General features: G+C 46.5%; 1 protein-coding gene across 1 annotated transcript; it reads left to right on the top strand.

Annotated features, from left to right (window-relative positions):
• The first annotated feature begins 5,877 nt into the window (after nucleotides 1–5,877).
• On the top strand, nucleotides 5,878–25,575 carry LPO (lactoperoxidase). Its single transcript, XM_016123058.2, has 13 exons — nucleotides 5,878–5,961; nucleotides 6,117–6,194; nucleotides 7,317–7,404; nucleotides 11,143–11,303; nucleotides 12,690–12,807; nucleotides 13,239–13,368; nucleotides 14,110–14,316; nucleotides 15,568–15,892; nucleotides 17,493–17,653; nucleotides 22,494–22,746; nucleotides 23,627–23,800; nucleotides 24,476–24,713; nucleotides 24,900–25,575. The coding sequence occupies exons 2-13, from the start codon at nucleotides 6,119–6,121 to the stop codon at nucleotides 25,147–25,149; spliced, it is 2,181 nt and encodes a 726-aa protein (XP_015978544.2). The 5' UTR covers nucleotides 5,878–5,961; nucleotides 6,117–6,118; the 3' UTR covers nucleotides 25,150–25,575.
• Nucleotides 25,576–25,862: the final 287 nt, after the last annotated feature.

The following is a 25,862-nucleotide window of genomic DNA, read 5'->3' as shown; positions in this document are numbered from 1 at the left end:
GAGGATCCCAGAAATTTTCCTTTTCCACAAATCCCTCCTTACTTTGAAGGGTATTTCCCAGCAATGTTCCAATCCTTCCCAAGGTCCTGTACTGCACAGGGACTTCATTCAGAGAAATTTTGTCATCTCCACGCCCATCTGGAGGCCTGGTTGGCTTCGTTTTCTCACTTTTCTGGGTAGAATAAATGGATGAATCCCAGAGAGGGTAAACATTGGCATATGGATTCATGGTGAGGACAAGAAGTTTATTTCTTTGGTGTTCTGGGAAACCAACAAGAGGAAATGCATTTGAGCCAGGAAAATAAAAACTAACCCATCCAGCTGTGAATGACAACCACAACAATGGGAGATAAATGATACAGGCAGCTGAGGAAGGGACTGGCTAGGCTTCCAAGGAACATGGCTCCTGAAATGGCAGGGATGGCTGGGAGGCCATGACCCAGGGTGAGAGCTACAATCATGTCATATAGAGTGGTTTCTTTGTCACTGACTGTGAGTGTCCCTTTGATCAGCCAAAGGTTTTGCATGCAACACGTAGAACTGTGCTTCTAGAAGGGGGTAGAACCAACCACGTACAAGGTCCACCTCAATTATAAATTGTGAGTTCCTGGAAAGTGTGTGTGTGTGTGTATGTGTGTGTGTGTATTGCCATATGCCAGTGATGGACTTTATCGTCATTGAGTACTTGCTGCTGCTATTACTAAAATATCTTAGAATCTCTGTGCCGATATATGAGAAGTTGTTGTCTTTTTAAGCTGTGTACTGGACTGTCTGTCTTCCAGTCTCCATTTCTCAGGCCAGCTTGCCATTCCCTAATAAGGAGACATCTAACTGCGTTGAACAGGTTTTACTAGACTGACATAAAAACATGTCAGCAAAGCTCCAAAAACACAGCTATAGGAAAGTTACATGTCCACTGCGACTGCTTCCAGATATTCTTCATGCCAAGAACAAAGGAAGGACCATACTGATGTGGAGCTGACACTGTCCCATCCCTGCCTATTACACAAAAGTTAAACCCGGGACATACCACATCTTGTCATAACATGATCAAGACCCAGGAACCATCAGATCTGCATTTTGCTGTTACCCTGACTCTAGTAACTCACTGTACAATGCACATAGGAAAGCAATGTTATCCCATAGGTCTTCCAGAAGGAAGTTCCATCTCAAAATCCTTCGGAAGAAAATATGAAGCCCAGAAGGGAGAGCCTTGAGAAGCATGCTCCAAAATTCAGGGAATTTTGGTCAGACAAAGTAAAACAAGGCTTGGCCAAGGAGAAGAAATATCTTTCAAAGAAAACAAGAAGAGCCCAAAGTCCTTCACTTACACTTCTCGACCAGCTGCCTTCTTCTGAAATGCCCAGCTCATTTGCCCGGGTTCATCACAAGAGAAGCAGCTTTTAACTACATTCCATCAGCTGGAGAAAAGGGATATCACTTCTCGGAAGGTAAGTTTTGGTTGATGAATTTCTGACATTCTCTCAGAGAATTTTCAGCCTGAAGTATAATTTCATAAAGAGGCTTATGTTTAAATTGTCTGTCTATACAATACACTTTAGGGAAATTTTGTTTTTCCTGAATCTTCCTGTTTCCTTTCATAATGGATTTAATGAACATGAAATTTCAAAGTTGGTAGGGGTGGTATATACCATTATGCTTGGTAAGTTCTCAGATATTGGTGTTTCTTTAATGGACCATGCTATAGAAGGCATGAAGTCATAGAATCCAAGAAATCATCTAAACCAATCATCAATTTTGCAGCAAGAGAATACAAGTCACCAGAAGGTGAAGTGACTTGCCTAGAGCCATACAGTGACAGAGGCAGAGACTTAACCCATTGCTCTGATGATAAGTCCTGGACTCTTCTCACCTCTCTGGTGGCCAAAAAGTGGCAATGTTTTCGATCACTTTAAATCCAAAAGATGAATCTATTTGCTTTCACAATGGATTGGGTGAAAGACAAGGGAGGGAGGGATCAAAGGGCAGTGAATAAAAGAATGGGGAAGAGATATATTTGTTTGTTCTCAATTTTAAGTGTGATTCAGATTCCCTTAGGGGGTTTGAGATGGAGAGCCTGCTCAGTCCTTGAAGATTTGCCTTTTATGATTGCATAAGGACCATGTATTTAACCTGGGAAAATGGGAAGAAGAGGGTCTGAGTCACCCAGAATCAGTGATATCGTGTCAACCAATCCCTGCCATTCTGCAGTTTCCTTGTGTGTCTGCCTGGAGTCACGGGGCGTTTCCAGCTGAACCTGAGCTTCTCTTCTAAACCACATCAGCCCTTCAAAATCTTTCCTTCTGGGCCTTTCCCAGAAATAAATTCTTGGTAGAAGGTATAAAAGATCAGTTCCTCCAAGCAGAGCAACTCATCTTGTTGCCATAGGAGGCCAAGGCACTTGGCAGGTAAGACTCATTGACTTTCTTCTTTCCTCGTTTCTGCAAAGTTGACGATGACATTTCCTCAAAGGCTTCTCAGAAAACTTAGTACTGAATTTGGACTTGTCTTCATTGGGCATTTTCTTGGTGCCATACCATGGCAGTTCATCTCTGTTTGGTGTAAGGGATAATGTGATTAACTCCATTGAGGGTCAGGGAGGGTTTTCTGAATCTGAAAACTGAGTCACAGAATCATAAACTCCTAGGGCTGGAAGGTACCATTGATAGACCTCTCACCCATCCTGTTTAGGAACCAAGGCCTGAGAGATATCACATGTTTGGGGCACACAGAAAGTTGGGGAAAATGTAACAAAATGATGCTCTGTGTGGTGTTCTTGAGACTGGTAGGATGTCATATGAAAATTTTGCAGTGTTTTAAAGCGTTTCCTAAGCCAGGGCTCTCAAATCCTCCTCTTGTTTCCAGCATGTCATGCCTGCTGCCTATAGTAGATCTGAACACCAAGTTAGCCTTAGCCGTCTAGTCCCAGGTGTCCTCACTGCCCTGTGGACAGCAGGCTCTCAATCAGGTGTATGAATTGCAGAAATATCAGATGGGTTTCATTTTGGAAGAATGGAGTGGTTGAATCATGTAGCTGGGATGGAGGATTATTTCTGCTGTAGATGGATTGATGAGAACTATCTTCTCATATGGAGTGTGTGTTGGTTTTCCTATTGGCTCATCCCATTACCTTCAACAGAGCTTTGCCATTCATGAAAAAGAATCTTACAAATTCCGTCCCATTTCAGGTCTTTCCTGCAGACCCCCTGGTGATTTCTCAGCAAGGCTAAGAACCAGACTCTGAAAGGCCTCGGAATTCAGAGTGTGGCCTATAGACCAGCAGCATCAGTATCACTGGGAGCTTGTTGGAAGTGCAGACTCTCAGGCCCCTTCTATGACCCTCTGAGTCAGAATCTTCATTTAACATGGTCCCTGGGGGATTAGTGGGCACACCAAGGTGTGAGAAGTCTGACAAGGGACAGTCACCACCTTCTAACCTCTGTACCCTCCACATACTGAATTTCTTTGCTCTAGGAGGTTCATTTATTCAGCAGATACCTAACACCTATCATAAAGTAACGCTAGGCTTGGGTGCTGGAAAAACAAAAATAAATAAGACCTAGCCCTTGAGGAGCTCATGGTATGATAAGTGAAACGTATGAAAACAGTGATGTGAGATATGAGTTAATTACTGTGGGAGGACAGAAAAAGGAATGACTTAACTTTGCCTGGAGAAATCTGGTACACTTCACAGAGAAGTTGGCATTTGGCCTGGGTTTGAAGAATGGATAAGAGTTTATCAGGCAGAGAGGGCATTGCATAGGGAGGAGTGTGAACAGAGGCAGGGGACTGTGGACCAGCCTGGCATTTGAGGGGCAATGGCTGCAGCTCTGCCTCCAGATGGTGCTTCATGTCCCAGGGAAGGCTCCAGGTTTTACTGCCAACTAAGGGGCTTGGGACATGGTTTCTGCACTGAGGATGACAATAAGGATGAAAGTAATAATTTAAATGTCACAGAAGCCTCTTGTTGGTCTCTTATACTCTGAAGCCCCATGTCCTCTACCCTGTGATCTGCTTGGCTCGGGCTGCAGACAATCTCCCTCCAGGATCTTTTTACACATCCCTTTCCAGTGGCATGACCTTATATTTGCCTGGCCCTTCTTTCTGTTCCACACTCTTCCTTCACATCCATCAGGAAAGGTGGCTGAAACGTGGAAAATAATCTCGCTTTGGCCTTGAGGTCCCCTCCAGCTTCCAAGTGAGGGGAGTATGAAAGAGGTTCCAAAAACAGGAGAGGAGAAATGAATACCTAAGGATTTTTTCTTGTTCAGTTTTCTCAACTTTCATGTCTTTGACTACAATATTTTTCTTCCTCAGCCTATCTCAGATGATGCCTTTTTTCATAGACTAACCTTTTACTTTTTGTTTTATTATGAAGCATATTAATCATCAAAAGAATACTATAATGAATACTCGTGTGTCCACCAGCCCTCTTAAAAATTCAATGATGTGATGGTTGCCAGGGGCTAGGACGAGGTAGAAATGAGGAGTTAGTGTTTAGTAGATATAGAGTTTGTTTTGCAAGATGAAATAGTTCTAGAGATCTGTTGGACAACAATATGAATATATTGTTCGCTACTGTACTATATGGTTATAAATTATTAAGATAGGAAATTTTATGCTAGTGTTTTTACCACAATTGAAAAATATATATCAGTGAGAACTGTTACTCCCAAACTATCATCTTTGTTTGCCTTAAAAGGTAGGTTTCTACTGGCTCAATGGTCTCTTTGAGTCACAAAGATTAGGGCTCTGGTTCTCTTTGGAGCCACAGAGATGTAAGGATAGGAACCCACTGAGGAGTCAAGCTATTTGAGAATTCCTCTTGGAAAAAGAAATGACAGAAGGAATTTTGGCTAGAGAGATATTTTTTCATACCTTTCCTTGTTTCTAGAGTTAGCTTATAATAAATACATTCAACAAGATAAAAATTATTAGGGGGATCATAAAAGATCAGAGGAAAAGATTGGGGGAGTGTAAGAGAGGCTGAAATTACCTGGTCCAGATACACAGTTCTCCTTTTCTGGTCTGGCCTAACTCACAGGGAGATTATCCAGAAAGTGCCTGGAAGACCACCTGGGTGGTCTCTCAGCAAATCTCCAGACGATGATTTCTTCTAAGGAGCTTCGAGTAGACATGGAGGGGACAGCCAATCTGAGGACGTTCTCCTTGGTGTGTTTTTGGAGTCCACCGGTGAATGCACACTGAGGAGAGAACCTGTGCCCTCTTGTGAGAGCTGAGCATAGTCTAAGCTTATTCCATCCACATAGCATGGATGCCTCCCTGGGCTGGAGCTAGAATCTCCTCAAAAGATATTCGGGGTCTAGTCCCCAAACCTAATGAACACTCTAAGCCTCAAAGTCCCTCAGTAGCCAACAAAGCTACACAAATTTTAGTCCGATGATTTTGGTTCAGAGTTAAAGCTCATGATGGAGGGGTTCATCTAGGAGCCGGACTCTCTCCAGGCAGCCTAGGACACAGCTATGGGCTCAGGGGAGTCTGAGCTTTGCTGCACCTTTGATTTACGTGTTCCTATCCAGTTGGCTTTTTGAGGGAGGGTGAAGCTCCTGCTGGTTCTGAAGGGAGGAGCTGAGTGCCTGCTTCTTGGGCACATTCTCCTGGCGTCAGCCAGAGGAGGATGGCTTGTAGGGAGCAATACCTCCTGAGAGAAAAGAGGGAGGAGAACTCCACAGACATATTTCTGGTTTGGTAAGAGCATTTCTCACAGCTGTGGCAAGACAGGAACAGGATCTCAGGTCATGAGTTGTCAGAGCAAAACCATACATCCTGGATCACTTGGCAGGTCAAGGACCCAGAGATATTAAGTAACCTGCCCAGTGTCATAGAGCTAGTTAGAGCAAAGCCAAGAACTACGACTCAGGACTTCCAGGCTCCAAAGCCTGAGTTCCTCAGCTCCTACAGCTGCCTCTTGCCAGTACCAAGCGTGGGCCTGCACATATGGTAGATGCTTAGTTAACATAGCTTCTCCTTCTCTGTTCCCATGTTACGGCGTCTGGTGTTCCCCAGGGTTCTCCGCTTTGCCCTGCCCTTTCTGTGATTCAGTCCCTCCCACGGGGACTCTGCAAGCTCACACCATGATCCTGGTCTTGTTTCAGCCATGCGGATGCTTCTCCGTCTCCCAGCCCTCCTGGCTTTCCTGACCTTCCTCCATGCTGCAGCATCTGCCACACATGGTAAGTGTCTCCCCGTGTCGGTTTCCTGGGGCTGCTTTAATGAAGGACCACAAACCGAGTGGCTTAAGACAACAGAAATTTTTCTACAGTTCTGGAGGTGAGAAGTCTAAAATCAAGGTGTCAGCAGGGTCATGCTCCTCTGAAGTCTCTAGAGGAGGATACTTCCTAGCCTCTTCCAGAGTCCAGTGGCTCCTGGCAATCCTTGGGACTCCTTGGCTTATAGCTGCATCATCCCAGCCTCTGCCTCTGTCTCCACACGGCCTTCCTTGCATCTATCTACTGTGTGTCCTCTCTGCTTGTTAGACCACCACTTATTGCATTTAAAGCTCACCCTAATCTCGAACCTATATAACCTCATCTTCATTAATTACATCTGCAAAGACCCTATTTCCAAATAAAGTCACATTCTGAGGTTCCAGTAGGATGTGTATTTTAGGGGCACACTATTTCACCCACTATTCATCCTGCCCACCCCACCCGCAAGGCCCCAATACAAGTGGAAACAAGGAATCTCACCTCTACCTTATGCCATGCCCTCCCTACTTCAGAGTCCTGGCGGTCAGCCAAGCCCTTGCTGGACTTGCTTAAGGGTTCGGCTCACCGAGAACCAGAAAAAATGCCCACAACCCAGTAGCCTGAGCCAATCTGAGTGTTCACACACCTTCTTAATCCCATTACTGGGTATTCTAGTACAGCAGTCCCCAACCTTTTGGCACCAGGAACTGGTGCCCCTGTGAGAATCTAATGCCTGAAGATCTGAGGTGGAGCTGAGGCGGTGATGCTGGCACTGGGGAGCAGCTGCAAATACAGATAAAGCTTCGCTTGCTGGCCTACCACTCACCTCCTGCTGTGCAGCCCAGTTCCTAACAGACCACAGACCACAGCCGGGGTGTTGGGGGCTCCTGTTCTAGTGGACTCCTAAAGAACAGTTTTGACATCTCATTGAGAATCATAGAATGTCCTTCTCATTCTGTGCTTTTTGTCCTTGAAAATTCTTGTGAAATTTTCCTAATCTTGATCTATTTATTGCCTGCTCAAATTTGAGAAAGAGAGAGACAGAAGGAAAGGGCACCTTGAAGGAGTGGCGTCTGATACCCTGCTGCTTTTTTCTCCCCCTCCAAGCACAGGCCAACAAGATCACTGCCTTCGTTGATACTGTGAGTCAGGTTAAGGCCCAAATCAACAAGGCCTTCCTGGATTCCCGGACCAGGTATGTGAGACATACACACACACAACACACTTCCCTTTGTAGGGTTCTTTTTAATAACAAGTGTGTGAGCCAAAGCAATTATATAACCCGCCCTTCTACCTCCCTGCCTCAGAGCATGTGGCAAGTAGGAGTAATAGTCCATGACTCTTAAAATCTTCATCCTGTAGGTTACCTTGAAGAAGATCTAATCTAATCCTATGAGCACTTTCTTTCACTTGGCAAACGTTTCCGTGGGTCATGTATTCCAGTCTGAGAAAGTTCATAGAAGGAAGTTCTCTATTTATTCAACTAATACTGTCTGACCTGGGCGAGGTCGTAGAAGCAGAACCTGAGTTGAAACCTGGGTTCATGTGCAGGTGACTTAGTAGGGAGCACTCTCAGGAATGCTGTAATGGAGTGAGGAAGTGAAGAGGTAAAGGGAAGAAGCTAAGTAAGGGTGTAATTTAAGCTCTAGCCTCTGCTGACCCCATCGGGAGATCCGGAGTATACATAGTTCCTGTCCCACCTTGGAGCAAGGAAGCAGAACTTTCATCTGCCAAATGTCTCCTTGACATCAGTCAGAATGGCTTAGGATTGGGAGGAGGTGTAGCATGCCTGTCACCCCCAGGCACCTTCAACAGGCAGCCCTATTGACTCAGGAGCAATCCCTCAAGGTGACAAGTGTGAGCCTTCAGCAGCTGCGCCAAGGGCAGGTAGGGAGAGCACGCCATCCCTGTAACAGGATCCGAGGGTTCTCAGGGATTCCATGGGACACCAGCAGAGTTGGCCACCTTTCAATCACATGTAGAGGCTGGGACTCCTGAAATGAGCAATGCAGACTGGGTCTCTGCCCTCAGAAACTCGGGCTAGAGAGGCAGACGAACAAGAGCAACCACAGTACTGAGCAGAAAACAACCTTATTCTTTCTCTCCCTGCCCCTGCTTGGGGCTTCTTTCCTCCTTGGCCCTTGAATGAACTTTCAAGCAGACTCATAACTTTTTTGCTGACTTTTAGATGAAATGTTGTATAAGAGGACAAAGTCCGAACTTCTCACTACCCTCAGCTCAGAGCAGCTTTAGGCTTTTGTGATAGATGGGTCTGCTTGTCCTCTTTGCTGGGTTCCTACTCCAGGAAACATTTCTGACTCCTTAGGGATTAGGCTTGGGGAGGGACAAGCAGCTCTGCTTTGGAACTTATCCCCACTGTTAGTTCTTGGGCTTAGGGGCCTCATGGAGACTTAAAGAATCACATTTAATCAGCTCGTTATACAAGCACACAAACAATCTGGTAACTCAAAGCTAGTGATAAGGACAATGAAAGAATAGGCAGAGCGATTGTTGCCACCCAGGTTCAGGGATCAGGAAAGGCTGATGGAGGGTAAGAAGGAGCCAGCCCTGTAAAGAGGCAGACAGATGGCATTTCAGGGACCAGGGAAAGCTAAAGAAAATGTCTTGGGGCAGGAAAGAGCTGAGGGTGCTCAGGAAACAGAAAGAAGGCCGATGCTGGTGGAGGTGGTAGGTAAGGAGGAGCTGGGGACAAAGAGGTAGACCCCAAGGGCCACAGAGTCAGAAAGCAGATTAGTGGTTGCCAGGGGCTGGCAGGGGGAGGGGTGAGAAATGGGGAGTGACTGACTGCTTAAGGGTTGTGGGGTCTCCTCTGAGGGCGATGAGAATGCTTTGGAACTAGATAGAGGCAATGATTGCACAACATAATGAGCATGCATTCAGTAAGCAGGTGGTTTCATCCACGTCCCATGGTAAGCATAGGAAGTGCTTTAATCAGAGGGTGGTGTGGTCTGAATTTCATTCTAAAAAGCTCACTCCAGCAGCCATTTGGAGAACGGATGGGAGGGGAACAGGAGCGGAGGCAGAAGCCCAGTTAGGAGGCTACTGTGGCCCACCAGATAAAGAGGACGGTGGTGCCTAGGATGAGGGTGGAGGCCGTGGAGATGGAAAAAGAGCTCCTGCAAAGCCCTGCCTGCCCGCAGAGCCCAGCGCCGGTGAAAAGCAGGAGGTAAGTCCCAGCGAGTCAGTGTGCAGGCAGGAGAACCACGCAGGGCAGAGGGAGGAAGGAAGGAGCACACAGAACCTCGTTGGTACATTTCAGGTGGAGCCCCAAGGGGCCCGGCAATAATTCTTTGTTCATGGGGTGGAGGACCTTTAGGGACCTGGCTGACGATGATGATGGCACTGATACACAATCGAGATACAGATACAGAGCCAGATACAACTCTAGGTACTTAATTTCTTCCTCCCCAAAATCCTGCGACGTGCTAAATCAAACTACATGAAATGGCTGTTTTTAAGGCCAAAATGATTAAATAGCATGGTCCAACCTAAGGTTACTATCATTGTCCTCTTACAAATAGGAAACTGGGCACAGAGATTGAATAACTTCCCCACAAGCACCCAACTAGAAAGGCCCTGATGTCACTGACGCTCGGATTCCGGGTTCACAGAGGGGCAGGTCACTCGGAGGTAAACTGATCCTGGCAGAAGCAGGCTTCAAACTTGTCCTCTCGGCCCAGACTCTAGGTCAACGCTGTCCAACAGAACTTTCTGCAGGGATGAAATGTTTTGTATCTGTGCAGTCCAATACAGGAGTCACTAACACATGTGGGTACCGAGTGCTTGAAATGTGGCTAGGACCACTGAGGAAATGAATTCTTAATTTTATTTAATTTCCATGAATTTCCATTTAAATAGCCATGTGTGGCTGGTGGTTACCCTACTGGACAGTGCAGCGGTCTGGGCCACTGGACCATGCTGTTTCTTGCAACAGCAGCCAAAAGGCAGTCTGGCTTATTTTCTCGGGTTGCTTTTCATCAAGGTTGAGGCAGGCTGGAAGCAGGTAGGCCTGGTGATTAGAGCCCAGTCATCGCAGTTCTTATGCCTGCCCCACTTGCCCATGTAGCCCCTCAGCTGAGATACCAGAGCCCCTCGCATTTAAAATAAGAGTTAATAACTAATCTATAATGACAGGCCACCAAAGAATTATACTCCACAAGGGTTTTCGAGCTCCTTCTGATATTTCTGAGTCTTAGAGCCTTAGAGATCACCTCGGAGAACACCCTCATCTCACACATGAGGAAACTGAGGCGCGGGGAAGGGGAGAGGGTTCTCATGGAGCGACTTTACTGACAACGCCTTGCCTCGGTCATCTCTGTGTCGTCACAAACTTCGTAGAAGGGTTTTTGGCTTCTCATGTTATACGTGGGACCTTAAGGAACAAAAGTGCTGACCGTCTGGACCAAGAAATGGTCAGCAAGAGGCTGGATACTACAGCCACATCTAAACAAACTCCACACTAACTCCAGGGCCAGAAGCAATTAGGGATGTTTTTATGGGCAGAACTGAAGGCCCATAAGCATGTTATTTCTAGAATTCTTGGTCCACAGGCTCGATGAGATGCCAGCCACATGTCAAGGGTTCCTCAGTCTGAATCAGTACACCTTGGGACTTGGGCGTTTATAAGGTTTCCCCAATCTATTCCAATGCAACCAGCACAGATTCAACCCTCTGATTCTAATTCGGGGAGCGCTCATGTCCAGCTGAGTGCCTTCCCTCAGAACCAGACCTAACAAAGCTTAAAGACACATAGTAGTGTTCCTTTCCAAGGCATCAGAAGAGAACTTAGAAAAGATCTTGAGAGCACAGGAAATGCTTGTCTCCTGTTTGCTACACACAGCCCCCTACCCCATGGCTCCTCCCTATACACACAGCACCTCACACCTGACTTCCCCTTTGCTCTTCATTGTAGGCTGAAGACCGCCTTGAGCTCTGAGGCACCTAGCCCCCGACACTTGTCAGAGTACTTCAAGCATGCCAAAGGCCGGACTCGCACAGCCATCCGCAATGGGCAGGTGTGGGAGGAGTCCTTAAAGAGGCTGAAGCAAAAAGGGACCCTGACCAATGTCACAGGTACAGAAAACTCACCAGTTCTCTGATGGCAGGAAGAGATCGTCTCTGCCTCCTGGTGGGAGAGAGCAGAATCCACCATAAGCCGCGTTCCTTGAGGTGCCACCTCCTCAAGGCAGCACTTCCGTCTCTCTCTTCTTGGAACTGTAGACCTGCAGAGCAAGGAGGGGCTGAGAGGACAGCTAGGCCAATGCTCTTTTTTGCAGAGAAAGGAACTCAAGTTCAGCAAGGTCACACTGCTAACTCCAAATGAGGGGACATTCATGCTCTTAGTATAATACCATCTGCAAGACCTCTAGCTCGAGGCAGTACTAACGTCAATAAACATGGGCTCTTTATCCAAACAACAGTATCATCACTGAAGAGGGCTGAAGAGGGCATTTAAGCCACCCATGTCTGGGGGACTTCCTGGGATTATTTCACAGGAGATGAGATTTCCGCCTTGTTCTGAGTAACATAGAGGTGAAACAATGTGCTGATGGACTGACTAATCGCGACTTCCTCCAACCCCACCCCTCCCACTCCTTATCAATGTCATAACTCGTGGAGAGTCATGGAGAAAGGGGTTTGGCCCTGATTGGAGCAAGAGGTTGCAGGTTCTCCCTGGGCCAGGACTTGGGGAAATTCCAAAGTTCCAAAATAAGAAAACTGGAACAAGGTAGGGAGAAGTAGGAAGCGCTTTGGATTCTGAGATTCAAAAGGTGCTGGAGGTCAAACCCTGGCCTACGCCAACTTTCACAGACGGTCCCCCTGAAGAAGCCGGGTAGGGTCAGATTCCCTTGCCTGTTTTTCATTGCAGGCGCCAGGATGGATCACGGGCTGCATTACGAGATTGGCAGCTCTCTCCATTCTGTGCCCAGGTGGAAGCCTCTGATGCCTGAAGCCCCTCATTATTACTCCTCCCAAGACCACAGTCCCCATCACTTAAAAATTACCTGTCCCTCCCCAACATCTTCCCTATCCAGATTCCTGCTTGCTTGGTACTTTAGATGTCAGTGAAGCTTTAGAAGAAAAGCATCTTATCAAACTAACTCATACTAACATGTGCTTAATCTCTCAGAGATATTTTTATTCTAAAAGAAAAGATCTGTTAATTCAAATGACCAGATAGACAAAGAATTACTAACAATTCTGAGGACTTTAGCAGTTACTATCTGTGTGGCCTTAGGCAAGCCTCTTGAGCACTGTGGTCTAGTTTCTTCTCTGCAAAATAAGAATTTAAATTCTTACCTTAATAATTAAACGAGAAACCACCTCAGAAATGCTTACTTAGAACATAGAATGTATTCCCCAAAATGTAAGTTCACCCCTGGTTTTGGTTTCCTGCCTCCCCCTCGTGCCTGAAAATGGAGAAAAAACTCAGTCCCTTTGGGGTCTCTTCTGTTTCAGACCCCAGCCTGGACTTGACTGCACTCTCTAGGGAGGTGGGCTGTGATGGCTATGTTCCTGTCTTGAAGTGTGACAATAACAGCCCGTACCGCACCATTACAGGAGACTGTAACAACAGGTGAGTGGGCTTGGGTAGCGGTGGGGGGTCGGCCCTCCTCATCACCATGCCCTGCCCACCTGTCCCCCTGCCCAGCCAGGGGCTTTGCCACTGGGGCATTCCAGGGAGAACTCCCACTGCCTTACCCTCCTAAACTTGGTGTCCCGCCGCGATTTTTTCTGTTGGAACCCTCTCCTAACTCCCCCACCTTCTAAAGGGACCACTGGATCCCACCGGAAGCAGCACATTTCCCCCAGGGCAGAGAAGCCCTCGCGCCTTCGGGGACGGGGGATAGTTCAGAAGCCCCACATTTGAGAGGCGCCTCCTCTCCGCCTCCTTTCCTTCGGGAAAGGCTCCCGGGTCCTTCCCCATGGGATCCCCGTGGGGTTTGAGGAGAAGCGAACCCCGGAGCGGACTGACAAAGGCTGAGGGCGGGTCCTGCTGCGTTTCAGGAAGAACCCCGCGCTGGGCGCCGCCAACAGAGCGCTGGCGCGCTGGCTGCCAGCAGAGTACGAGGATGAGCTCTCCCTGCCCTTCGGGTGGACAGCGGGAAAGACGCGGAACGGCTTCCCAACCCCGCTGGTGAGGTCGAACCCAGAGCAGGAGGATGAAGGATGGGAGTCGGAGGGGAGGGGATGCACCCTCCTCACACTCAAAAGGGAAGAAGAAGAAATAGATGGAAGGACAGAGGATGCACCGTGGAGCGGGATCGGGAGTGGGATGGACATTTGGACTTGCTGCCTGGTGATGTTCCCAAAAAATGCCACCAGAGGGCAGCAGAGCTCGGAGCCTGGAGTCCACGGCCCAGCCACGTGGTGGTCACGTCGCAGCTGCCCATAGGCCAGATACCCTGGGGTCTTCCAAGACAGATGGCCTCCCTGCCCCATCCTGCTCGAGCTTACCCTGCCCCGGCCCCTGGAGTGTATCAGCTGTCGTTTGCCTGGAGGTCCTAGCTGTTGGCCTCATCTGAGTTGGCAGCCCCTCCCCAGAGCCCCTCTCCTCCTCCCAGACACCTGGCACTTCCGCAGCACTTCAGAGGCAGCCTGTTTTTGTTGTTTCTTTCCATAGTGGAAAGGGCACTGGCCTTGCAAACCATCAAGTCATGCAGACCTGTGTTCAATCTCATCCCTGCTCCTTTGTAGCTGACCTTGGAGATTGACCTCACCTCTCTAGGACACGGTCTCCTCATCTACAAAATCACAAGTTTGTCATGGGGATTAAATGTACCTTTTATATCGTAGGTACTCAAAAAACCACAGTCGAATCTGAATCCACAAAGCCCTCCCTCCAACCCTCCCTCTCCCTTTCTCTTTCTTTCTGTAGGCCCGTGAGGTATCCAACCAGATTGCAAGTTACCTGAATGAGAAGGATGTTCTGGACCAAAATAGGTCCCTGCTTTTCATGCAGTGGGGTCAAATTGTGGACCATGACCTGGACTTTGCCCCCGACACTGAGCTCGGGAGCAGTGAGTACTCCAAAGAGCTGTGTGACAAGCACTGTATCCAGGAAGATAACTGCTTCCCCATTATGGTAAGCCCTGCGGCTGCATGTCCCTGACAAGCCCGTTGCCTCCTTGATAAGGTAGACGTTCTCAGCCCATCTGCCAGGGTTCCCTGATAGATCTTGAATGCTGATCTGACAGCTTTCCGAACCTCATTTGTCCATTCATTCACCCACTCATCCAGTTATTCAGTAAATAGACGTTAGTCATCAACTCTGTGCCAGGCTGTGCACTAAGGGCTGGGAATTCAAAGGTGAATAACACTGTTCCTTCCCTCGAGGACAAAGGGCCTGTGTGGGAAATAGACAAGTAACCACTAATGGCAAAGTTAGGAGGCTCTGGGGAGGGTCGTCTATGTCCCTGGCCAGCAGCATTGGTATCACATGGGAACTTATGAGAAACGGAAAATCTCGAGCCTCAATCCAAACATTGGGAAACAGGATCCACGCTTTGCCAGGATCCCCAGGAGCTTCATTTTATGCACACAGGAAAGTTTGTGGAACACTACCATAAGTGATCCTGGGGTCTGGGAAGGCAACCTCCAGAAAGAGCTGAAACTCGATGGCTGAATCAGAAATCGTGAGAATTTCCAGCAGGAAGGGAGGAGGAACGTGCAGTGGTGCACCTTTTCTTCTTGCTCATGGATTTTATGGCTAGAGAGTGATTTATGCACTCAAACAGCAAAGCGAGGCTATGTGCTGTGGTAAAAGGACATGAGTTGTGGAGTGAGGCCAATCCGGATTTAAAGCTCACATCTTTCGCTTCTAGTCTGTAAGTGTTGGGGCAAATCAGTTAACCTTTCTGAGCCTCAGTTTTCTCACCTGTACAATGGAACTGAATTAACTACCTTGCAAGGTTTTAGGAAGACCAAAGTGAGATAAAGTAGGCACAATGCCTGGCACATGGTAGGTCCAAGATAAATACATGATAGCTATTGTTGGTAGTAATTATTAACAAATCTTTTCCTGTCTCATGCCCTGCTTTTCTGTATAGGGATCTCAGGACGCTTTCCCCACCCAAAATTTGGAGGCCTGTCTCTGAAAGACTGAATGATTCCTCTCAGCCCTTTCACACAGTGGGATATAGTGAACTTCAGGGTATCATGGGCCCAGAATATGTAGCATCAGCAGGAGGTGTCTGGAGTCACTGTCAGGTACTAGGATTCCAGGAGGGCCCCATCAGTATCTTTGCTAGCTGCATCCAGACCGGACCTGGGAAGAGGTTGCCGGGGCCCAACTGTGCCACCTCTGCCCAGTCACTCACTCTCAATCTCTTTGCAGCTCCCACCTAGGGACCCCAAGTTGAAGACTCAAGGGAAATGCATGCCTTTCTTCCGAGCCGGGTTTGTCTGTCCCACTCTACCTGGCCATTCTCTGGCCCGAGAGCAGATCAACGCTCTGACCTCCTTCCTGGATGCCAGCTTTGTGTATGGCTCTGACCTCGACCTAGCTAGCCGCCTCCGCAACCTCAGCAGCCCTCTGGGCCTCCTGGCCATCAACCAGGAGTACAGAGACCATGGGCTGGCCTACCTGGTCTTTGACAACAAGAAGCCGAGCCCCTGTGAGTTCATCAACACCACTGCTCGTGTACCCTGCTTCCTGGCAGGTGAGTAGAAGCCGGGAACAGAGGGGCCCAAGGACAAGGGGACTGAGGACAGAAGGAGGCCAACTTCATTCACCAGGCTGCTAGACAGCTTCCAAGGAGGCTTTACCACTGCTTCTCCTCATCGTCTTCTGGCAAAATGCACACCAAGCCAGCACTGGTTCAGGACTGGCAGAAGGGTCCAGATGAATACAAAATCTAAGAACATGTGTTCACTTAAAAAAAAAAAATTAAGGGAGTCTGGAAAAACACAGACAAAATAAGAAAATCAACAAAATCTAACCACCCGCTGAAAATCATTGTTAACATTTTAACGCCTGTCTTTCCAGTTTGTTTTTCTATTACATAGTTCTACATCACTTTACATAATTGGGGTTAAAGTAATGCTCTATAACCTGGTGTCTCAACCCTTAATATATCACAACTTAAATATTCTTCTACAACATGGTTTTTAATGACTGCCTGGTATTCCATATCATATGTTACCATAATTTATTTTATCAACTCTATGTGGAAACATTTAAGTCATTTCCAGTTGTTCTGTGCCTTGCGTTGTTTTGTTGTGTTTAGGTAGTGAATATCCTTGTTGATAAATCTTTGTGCCCATTTTAATAATTTTTTTGAGATAATTTCCTCCAGGAAGACATTCTAGATTAAAAGAAATGTATATCTTTAAGGCATTTTATAAACTTGGCTCAAAGCCCACACTCCATACAGCCTGTGCACAACCAAAGTCCCCCAATTCTGTTCATTCCGGGGGCTCGTGCCCTCCTGTCCTCTCTGCCTTTAGCTCCTAGAGGCCTTCCCTCTTCCAAATCCATTCTCCCAGGACAAACGCCCTCCCCACCCTGACATGGCAGATGCCATCCTGTAGGTCTTGGTCTCTTGGTAGATCGCTTAGTTCCTGTGTTCACACGTATCTCACATCAATCCAGACACAAAACTGTGTCCTTTCCTGTTTTCCACAAAATCCGCACTAAGACCAGGACTTTAACACTTTCCTGATGATTAGAGAACACAGAAAAGTCCCCTTGTGAAACGGCTGATCTTTTACCATTTAACTGTTCCCCATCCTGTTCCTCCTCCCACCCCAAGCCCCGCCCCCAACCTCCAGATTCTTCTCCCTTTATTACACAAAGGAATTCGCACCTACCCAGACTCCTACATTCAAACTTGCATTCCTGAAACCTTCCAAGTTGCTCCACACAATAAAAAGTCCCCCATTTATTTGTTTGGCCCCATCTTAAAGGCAGTTGGGATCGTAATTAGCCAAATTTAATTTTTAATGTCATCTGTATAGTCTTTACCACAATCTTGCGAGGTTGACCTTATCCCCATTTTCACGGATATGAAGTCTGAGGCTTAGAAATGTTAAGTAACTTGTCCAGAATCACACAGCTAAAAAGTGTGCCTGTAGAGCTGAGATTCAACCCTATGAGTCCCCGCCCTGACCCCTCTCCATTTGACTTCCCTTAAGTTGACTGCCTGGAGGGGCTTAGGAGAGGGTCCCTTTGGGGCACCGTCATTTATTTTTTTGTATGCAGGTTTCTGGGCTCTGGGGTTGCTCAGAGGGAACCCACCTTTCTGCCTTCTGGGCTTTCAGGAGATTCCCGAGCCTCGGAGCAGATCCTGATGACCACTTCCCACACCCTCTTTCTCCGTGAGCACAACCGGCTGGCCGGAGAACTGAAGAGACTCAACCCTCAGTGGGATGGAGAGAAAATCTACCAGGAAGCCCGGAAAATCCTGGGAGCCTTCGTGCAGGTACAGAGGCCCAGGAGCCTTCCTCACATGCTGGGCTGGCTTCCGCTCCTGGCTCCGCCCTCGGCTCGCTGCTGCTGCCTATCCTCTGCTTCCCACACCTCCATTTCCCCCTCTTCTCCTCTGCTGTTTCTTTCCCATTGTCTCATTCTTTAAACCTTCTCTTCTGTTTCTTCAGCTTCTCTGCCCCAAAATGAATCCTTGGATTCAGAGTAGTGGAGTCATTCATACGTCGGTCACTTGGTGTGCCTGCTCAGATGCCATCATTGGGACCATAGGCTCCATCACCCCTGGGACTGTTACCTAGCAGTTATTTTGGTTATTTTGATTGAATTATCTTATTTTTCAATTCTCTACTCCTAAGCCACATGTCATAGGCATAGTCAGTTGCTATTGTCAATTGGCTGATTGACTAGAGGAGACAGGTTGATGTGCTGGTATTAGCCATGTACATAATTTTAAAACATTTTGTTTTGAAATAATTGTCGATTCCCAAGAAGTTTTAAAAATATTTACATGCACCCAGCTTCCCCCAATGCCAAGATTTTGCATAACTATGGTACAATATCAAAAGCAGAAAGTTGACGCTGATACAAACCATAGCACTTATTCAGATTTCACCAGTTATAAATGCGATCATCTCTGTGTGTGCATGCGTGCGTGCGTGCGTGCGTGCGTGTGTGTGTGGCTCCATGCAATTTTATCACATGTGTAGCTTCATGTAATCACCACCACAATGAAGATGCTTAACTCTGCCATCACCACGAGACTCCCTCATGCTACCCTTTTGTAGACACATCCACCCTCCCCTTCCCATATTCCTAACCCCTGGTAACCACTAATTTGTTTTCCATCTTATTTTGTGAATGTTACATAAATAAAATCATGCAGTATGTGTCCTTTTGAGATTGCTTTTTTACATCCAACATAATTTCTTGAGATTCATCCAAGTCACTGCATGTTCACCCAGTCAGTAGTTCATTCCTTTTTGTTGCCGAGTGGTATTCCATGGTCTGTTTAACCATTCATCTATTGAAGGACATTTGGATAGTTTCTGGTTTGGAGCTATTATGGATAAAGCTACCATGAACATTTGTGCATAGGTTTCTACTTGAAAATGAGTTTTTATTTCTCTGGGACATATGCTCAAGGGTGCAATTGCTAGGTCATATGGTAAATAAGTTCATTTTTAATTTTAAAAGGAACTGCCAAACCATTTTCCAGAGTGGCTGTACCATTTTTACATTCCTACCAGCACCGTATGAATGATCTCATTTCTCTGTCTCCTGGTCTTTATTTAGTGTCATCACTATTTTTTTAACCCTTTCTGATAGGTATGTAGTGATATCTCATTGTAGTTTAAATTTGCATCTCTCTAATGGCTAATCATATTGAATATATTTTCATGTGCTTATTTTCCCTCTGTATATCTTCTTCAATAAATACCTGTTCATATATTTTGCCCATTTCCAAATTGGATTGTTTGTTTTTTAATGACAAGTTCTTTGTCAGATATGTGACTTGAAATATTTTCTCCCAGTCTATCTTTTCATTTTCTTTAACAGGGTCTTTTGCAAATCGACAGTTTTTAATTTTGATGAGGTCCGATTTATCAATTTTTCTTCTTTCCTGGATTGTGCTCTTGGCGTCAAGTTTCAGAACTCTCTCCCTAGTCATAGATCCTAAAGATTTTTCTCCTGTTTTTTGTTTTCTGAGTTTTTTTTGGGGGGGGGGGTTGTTGTCTTCTTTTTTGGTTTTGGGTTTAGAAGTTTAATAATTTTATGTTTTACATTTAAGTCCATGATCTATTGGGGGTTAATTTTTGTATAAAGTGTGAGGTTTAGGTCAAGGTTAATTTTTTTAGCCTATGAATGTCTAATTGCTTCAGCACCACTTATTAAAAAAGCTGTCTTTCCTCTATTGAATTGCTTTTGCTCCTTTGTCAAATATTATTTGGGCATATTTATGTGAACCTATTCAGTCAATTTTCTCTGTTTAAATTGACTAAATTCTATTGATCTGTCTTCAGTTCTGTCCCATCATCTCAGTTAGTATATTTTCAGTTCTATAATTAGGGTTTTTTAAAAAAATAAATTCCACTTCTTTCCTGAAATGTTCTGCTTTTTTGTTTGTTTCAGGATAACTTGTGATTGATTATCGAAGCGTTTTTATGACAGCTGCTTTGAAATTTTTGTCAGATAATTCCAACACATTATTCATGCCACTATTGTCTTTTCTTATTCAAATTGTGTCCTTCCTGGTCTTGGTATGATGAGTGATTTTCAGTTGTATTCTAGACATTTTGGTTATTAGGGGACTCTTAATCCTGCTTACATCTTCTACTTAAACATGTAGTTCCCTGTTTAGGTTTGGCATATAGGTTCTGTTATACTCTTATGGGCTGTTGTTCCAATGACATTTAGTTCCTGAGCCCATACAAAGTCATTCTGGTTGGCCTCATTCTTCTAGTGCTTCCAGAATTCTCACTCAGCCCCTGCTGACGCTGTCTGCAGCACAGGAAGGCACTTTCCTGGCTACCTTCTGCTGCTGAGCAACCTTCTAGAGGATCAGAGGCCACTGCACCTGGGTCTCCTTATCATTGAGTGAAGAACAGAGAGACACAGGGCTTCACTGCTGCCACTACTGCAGGCAGATCAGACCATCTGTCAGCCTGGACTGTGGATTGGGGGCTGGGATGGCTAAGGGTGTGGGTTGTAAAGTGGATTTGGGGGCTCTTTACCAGATATCTGATGAATTTCTCCTGTCCCAGTCCTTTAGAGAGAAAAAAAGAGAAGGCTTTTCTTCGCTTCTTTTGTCTATTCCTGGGGGGGTTCCAGTTTGCCAGCCTCTCATGTACCCAGTCTGGGGTATGTAGGAACTCTTCATGTTGTCATTCCTCAAGTCCTGAGGTCCTTGGCCAGTCCATCTTCCCAACAGCTTTTGGAGTTCATTTATTATTGGTCGGCGAACAGTTTCCAGGATGTTTAATTATATATAGTGGGAAAGACTGAGGAAGAATGAGTCTACTCCATCTTGTTCTGGAACCAGAAGCCCCACACACATATTTTTAACCATCGAAGAGATCTATTTCCATTTATTCTCAAAATTTCCAGAACTCAATATTTATTTTAAAAACTTTTGGATCCAGGAACCTTGTTGCTGGAGATGTTTGTAATAAAGTATCCAAAGAATTAAAAGTATCTACCCAAAGATTATGTGAGTTAAGGCTTATTTTAGTTTACTCAGGCCACCATCACAAAATATCGCAGACTGGGTAGCTTCCACATCAGATTTATTTTCTCACACTTTTGGAGGCTAGAAGTCCAAGATCAAGGTGTTAGCAGGTTTGGTTTCTCCTGAGGCCTCTTTCCTAGGATTGCAAGATGGCGGCCTTTCCTCTGTGTCCTCACATGGTCGCTCCTCTGCGCATACACCATCCTGGTGTCTCTCCTTCTTCTTATAGGGACACTAGGCCTATCGGATCAGGGTTCCACCTTTATGATGTCATTTAGCTTTAATTTCCTCTTTACAAGCCTGATCTCCAACTAGAGTCACGTTGGGTGTTAGAATTTGAGGGGAACACAATTCCATCTATAACAAGGCTTTTTGGACTATAAGAAAAAGAAACTCACTCAGGCTAATTTAGATGTTCAGTATCGGTTTAACCCTATACCTGTGTCAAATGGAAGCTACATTTTAAGAGTTTCTCCTGGAACTCCAGGGCAGGGAGTGTAGTAGGGCCTCAGCAAGGGTTAGAGCCAGCGACTGGTAACCATCTGAAATCAGGGCAGCTGCTCTTGCTCTGTTCCTCGCTCCTCACTGCTCCTGTCTTCACTCTTTTTTGCTCTCCACACTTTTTCTGCAGATGGGTTTTCTCTGCTTTTCTGCACACGGCAGAAAATGAAAACTCATATGACCCCACCTGTCCCCTCAGATCAAATGCCATCAAACTGGGCCATTCTACTGTAGCCAGAGGCAGGGTTCTGTCCCCTGCTGCTTCCTACAACCCGAGGAGCAGACCACTTGCTCCAAGGATGACATCCACAGAGTCTAGGCTGCTGAACAAATTGGAAGCAGCCTAAGAGTAAAACAGTAAGACAAGGACCTATGAGTGCAATAGAATACTATATACATTAATTACATAATAATAGTGAGCTAGGAAGACATGTGAGAAGTGTTAAGTGAAAAAAGCAGAATGCAAAAATATGCATTCTCTAGGACAACTCTGTAAAAATATGTATACAGTAGACAAAGACTAGAATGAATAAAAATGAATATAATTATTGTGTTATGTGACGGCATAATTTTTTTTCCAAAATTTTCTCAGTTTATGTTCATTCATTGTTTTGAGTAAAACAAAACCGGAAACTGATCTCTCCATGCTACAGCATTTCTTTCAGAACTGGAGAGTGAATGAACTTCTCTTGGACACCCTGTGAACCATTCCTGTGGTACTTCCCTCCTCTTGCCCTGGCCTATGGGAAGAGTTTAGTAATCTGACATTGTTATGTTAAATTGACGCAATAGGACTGTCACTTCTGCTTCAAGGTCATAAACTTAGAACAAAGATGGCAGAGAGTACATCTCAAGTGCCAAATTCAAATGACTGATTTCTAGAGCTTATGTTAAGACAAATCACGAGAGATCAGCAGAAAGAGTGTTTGCAGTCAATTAGTAATGTCTGCCAGGGTCATAGGAATGGGAACTGGGCACACATGCTGTCCATTTGCCATCCTTGATTTTTCACTGCTCATCCCTCTTGGCTGCAGCTCCTCTCCAGCCTCACTCTGCAGAAGTTGAAGTCTCCTCACATCCTTTCTTCATGACTTGTTTCTCCTTCCAGATTATCACCTTTAGGGACTACCTACCCATCGTGTTAGGTGTCAAGATGCAGAAGTGGGTCCCTCCATACCAAGGCTACAACGAGTCTGTGGATCCCCGAATTTCCAATGTCTTCACCTTTGCCTTCCGCTTTGGCCACTTGGAGGTCCCCTCTACTATATCCCGCCTGGATGAGAACTATCAGCCATGGGGTCCAGAACCAGAGCTCCCTCTGCACACCCTCTTCTTCAACAGCTGGAGGATTGTCAAAGATGGTATATTCTTCCTGGGAAGTGCTGTCACCTGGCTGTCTCACTCTGCAGCCTGCTTCCAGGGAACCCTGGCTTGGAAGTCAGATTCCAGGCACTTCCTGTGTGATCCTGGGCAAGAGAATTCATCCCATGGAGCCTCAGTTTCCTCATTTGTAAAATGGGGATAATAATAGTACCTATCTCAGTAGGAATACAAAAAAATTAAGTGAGATATGCATGTAGAGCACCCTGCAATAGTTCCTGACACACAGGAGGTGATTGATAAATACTAGTTATCATCCTTTCTTTCTTCCTCTGGCCTCTAAGGTGCCAGGTTTTCTCTACCTCTCTTCCTTGCCTCAGTCTTCTCAGACTCTTATAGAAAGAATTCATGGGTTTGGTAAATAAATTGCTCTTTTCTGCTACCCTTTAAGTCTTTCCACCTCCATCAAGTGCCAAAGGTTGGACCCAGCTCCCCTTTATCCTGGACTGGGCTATGTTGAAACTGGCTTTACTTGAGGCTTGACAAGCCAGGGCCATGTTCCATAGATTTCTGCTACCTCTTCCCATGCTGCAACCTTCCTCAAGAAAGAGAAGGAGCCAACTCTCTGAACTAGAGCTCAGAAAAAATCCTTAAGCTTATATTTGTGCCATCATCCCATGAATGGCCCTTTCTTCCACCCCCACAGCAGGCAGTCTGGACTCTCCATCACCACCCCCCGCCCCCTAGCCCCAGCTCAGCCTGCAGGCTGTACTGTGCTCTTCTCTCCCTGCTTCCAGCCTGAGGTGTTCAGTGGCCCTACTTTCACTGGAGAGAAAATGTCTGGTGGAGGGAGAGATCAGCAGTGGAAGATGTTCCCACCCTACCCCTGTCTCCAGGATGATCTCTAGGTCTCCCTCGCAGGTGGAATTGACCCTCTGGTGCGGGGCCTACTGGCCAAGAAGTCCAAGTTGATGAATCAGAATAAAATGATGACAGGAGAGCTGCGCAATAAGCTTTTCCAGCCCACTCACAAGATCCATGGCTTTGACCTGGCTGCCATCAACATACAGCGTGGACGAGACCATGGGATGCCTGGTGAGTGGGCCTGGCGTGTGGCCTGGCCTGAGGAACTTTTAGCTACTTTCTGGCATTTCAGGGGGCTCTCTTCTATAATCTCGAGTATCAGATCCATTCTAAAACAGAAGGCAGAGATGCTGGTGTTTTAAAACTCACTTTGCTCATCCGTGAAATGGAATCTGTGAAATGGAATCCTCCATTCTCCCTGACACAGAGACAAGAGAACGTATCTGCTGCCATCCTAGAGCTCCTCATCTGAAAAGGAGCTCTCCAACCAACTTGTAAAACTAGCGTAAAAGCCCAGAAAAAATTAAGAAAAGGAGAATAGAGAGAAACTGATGACTATAGGGCCTTCTTTTGGTACCCATGAAAGGCAATTTAATGTTGTAATTAAGAGCTAGTACACCTGGGTTCAAATCCCACCTGCATCATTTCTAGTTATGTGACCTTAGGCAAATTGCTTGACATCTCTGTTCTTCAATTTACATATTTGCTTAGAATAGTGCCTGGACCCACATAAACTGCTAGCCCTCTCAAGATTGAAGTACCCCACATAGAAAACAATGGTACCCCATCCCAAAGACTATTAGTCTAGACTTTCTAGGGCTGATGGAGCTGGAGTAGGAATGTCCTCGAAGGGGGCTATGGGCAAGAAGTCCCTGGAAGGAGACAGCTCCAATCTCTTCACCCTAGGGTACAACTCCTGGAGACGCTTCTGTGACCTGTCACAGCCCCAGACACTGGCAGAGCTGGGTGCTGTGCTGAAGAACAAGATGCTAGCTAAGAAGTTACTGAATCTCTACGGGACCCCTGACAACATTGACATCTGGATCGGGGGCACTGTTGAGCCACTGGTAGAAGGGGGCCGGGTGGGGTCTCTCCTGGCCTGCATCATGGGCAAGCAGTTCCAGCAGATTCGTGATGGGGACAGGCAAGTGAAACCTCAGCGGGAGTGGAGGGAAGGGGAGACCCTTCTCCGAGGTCAGTGTCCCCATGTCCCCATGAGGACTAACCCAGACCTCAGCATGTTCCCAGTGACCTCCTTCCTTCCCCTGGGGCAGGGAGGGCAGGGGTCAACAGCTGGCTGTATGGATAGACCATGCTTCTGTCTCTGCAGGTTCTGGTGGGAGAACCCTGGGGTCTTCACTGAGAAGCAGCGGGATTCTCTACAGAAAATATCCTTCTCACGCCTTGTCTGTGACAACACCCACATCACCGAAGTCCCCCTGAATCCATTCCAAGCCAACAGCTACCCCCAAGGCTTTGTGGATTGCTCAGCCATTGATAAGCTAGACCTCTCACCCTGGGCCTCAGTGGAGAATGAGGTGCCACCCACACTGTGCAATAAAGCACACTTTGGTCCATGATGCCATTTCAAGCAAGTTTAGTGATCCAGTTCCTGAGCCGTTTCAGCCCTTCCTTTCAGACAGGTTTCGCTGCACTTGCCAGATGCATACCTCTCACGAGCCCAAGGCCAGCACCTCAGCCTTTCCAGCTCTTCCACATGAAATCTGCTGCCTCTACCCCAACCCCTCTGCCTGTGGAAATCCTCGTTTCTGTCATGGTGCAGACCTGCGGGGATGCCCTTCCAGTCCAGATTGCCAAAGGTCACCCATCCTCTCCCTGGAACAAATCTTGGCCGAAGCTGCGGCCTTTGCACCCTTGTCTTTCCTCCTTTCCTCTCAAACTAGATTGTAAATTCTTTTACCTACGGACTTCACTCTTCTGAGTGTCTCTCGTGCCACCTAGCAAGGTGCTTGGCACAGAGCAAGCACTCAATAAACATCTGATGATTGACTAAAGATGCTGGCAATGATACTGTTTCCTTCCAGAAAGCAGGCCTTGGAATCACTGCCAGTTAAGTTACTAGATGTTTATAGTCCAGACATGTCTCACCACTAAGATGTTGTGTGCATGGGTCCATGGGGGTGAGAAACATGGTTCGATGGGATTTCAAAGAGCTCTCCAAGAAACAGAGGAGGAAAGGGGTTCCCCGGGAAAGAAGAAAGGCAAGAGAGCAGGCTCGGGATAGTGCCAAAGGCTTAAACAAGGAGGAAATCCAAGACTGGATTCGCCTGTG

Source organism: Rousettus aegyptiacus, unplaced genomic scaffold, assembly GCF_014176215.1.
Source record: "Rousettus aegyptiacus isolate mRouAeg1 unplaced genomic scaffold, mRouAeg1.p scaffold_m13_p_6, whole genome shotgun sequence".
Taxonomy (NCBI): Eukaryota; Metazoa; Chordata; class Mammalia; order Chiroptera; family Pteropodidae; genus Rousettus; species Rousettus aegyptiacus.
The sequence above is the reverse complement of the archived record's forward strand: the minus strand, read 5'-3'. Positions and strand labels throughout refer to the sequence as shown.

Excerpts from the sequence above, each read along its gene's own strand:
- LPO (XM_016123058.2), top strand. The coding sequence starts at position 6,119 with ATGCGGATGCTTCTCCGTCTCCCAGCCCTCCTGGCTTTCCTGACCTTC. Across the intron at positions 17,654-22,493 it reads TCCTGGGAGCCTTCGTGCAG|ATTATCACCTTTAGGGACTA; the intron begins GTACAGAGGCCC and ends TTCTCCTTCCAG. Across the intron at positions 23,801-24,475 it reads ACGAGACCATGGGATGCCTG|GGTACAACTCCTGGAGACGC; the intron begins GTGAGTGGGCCT and ends TCTTCACCCTAG.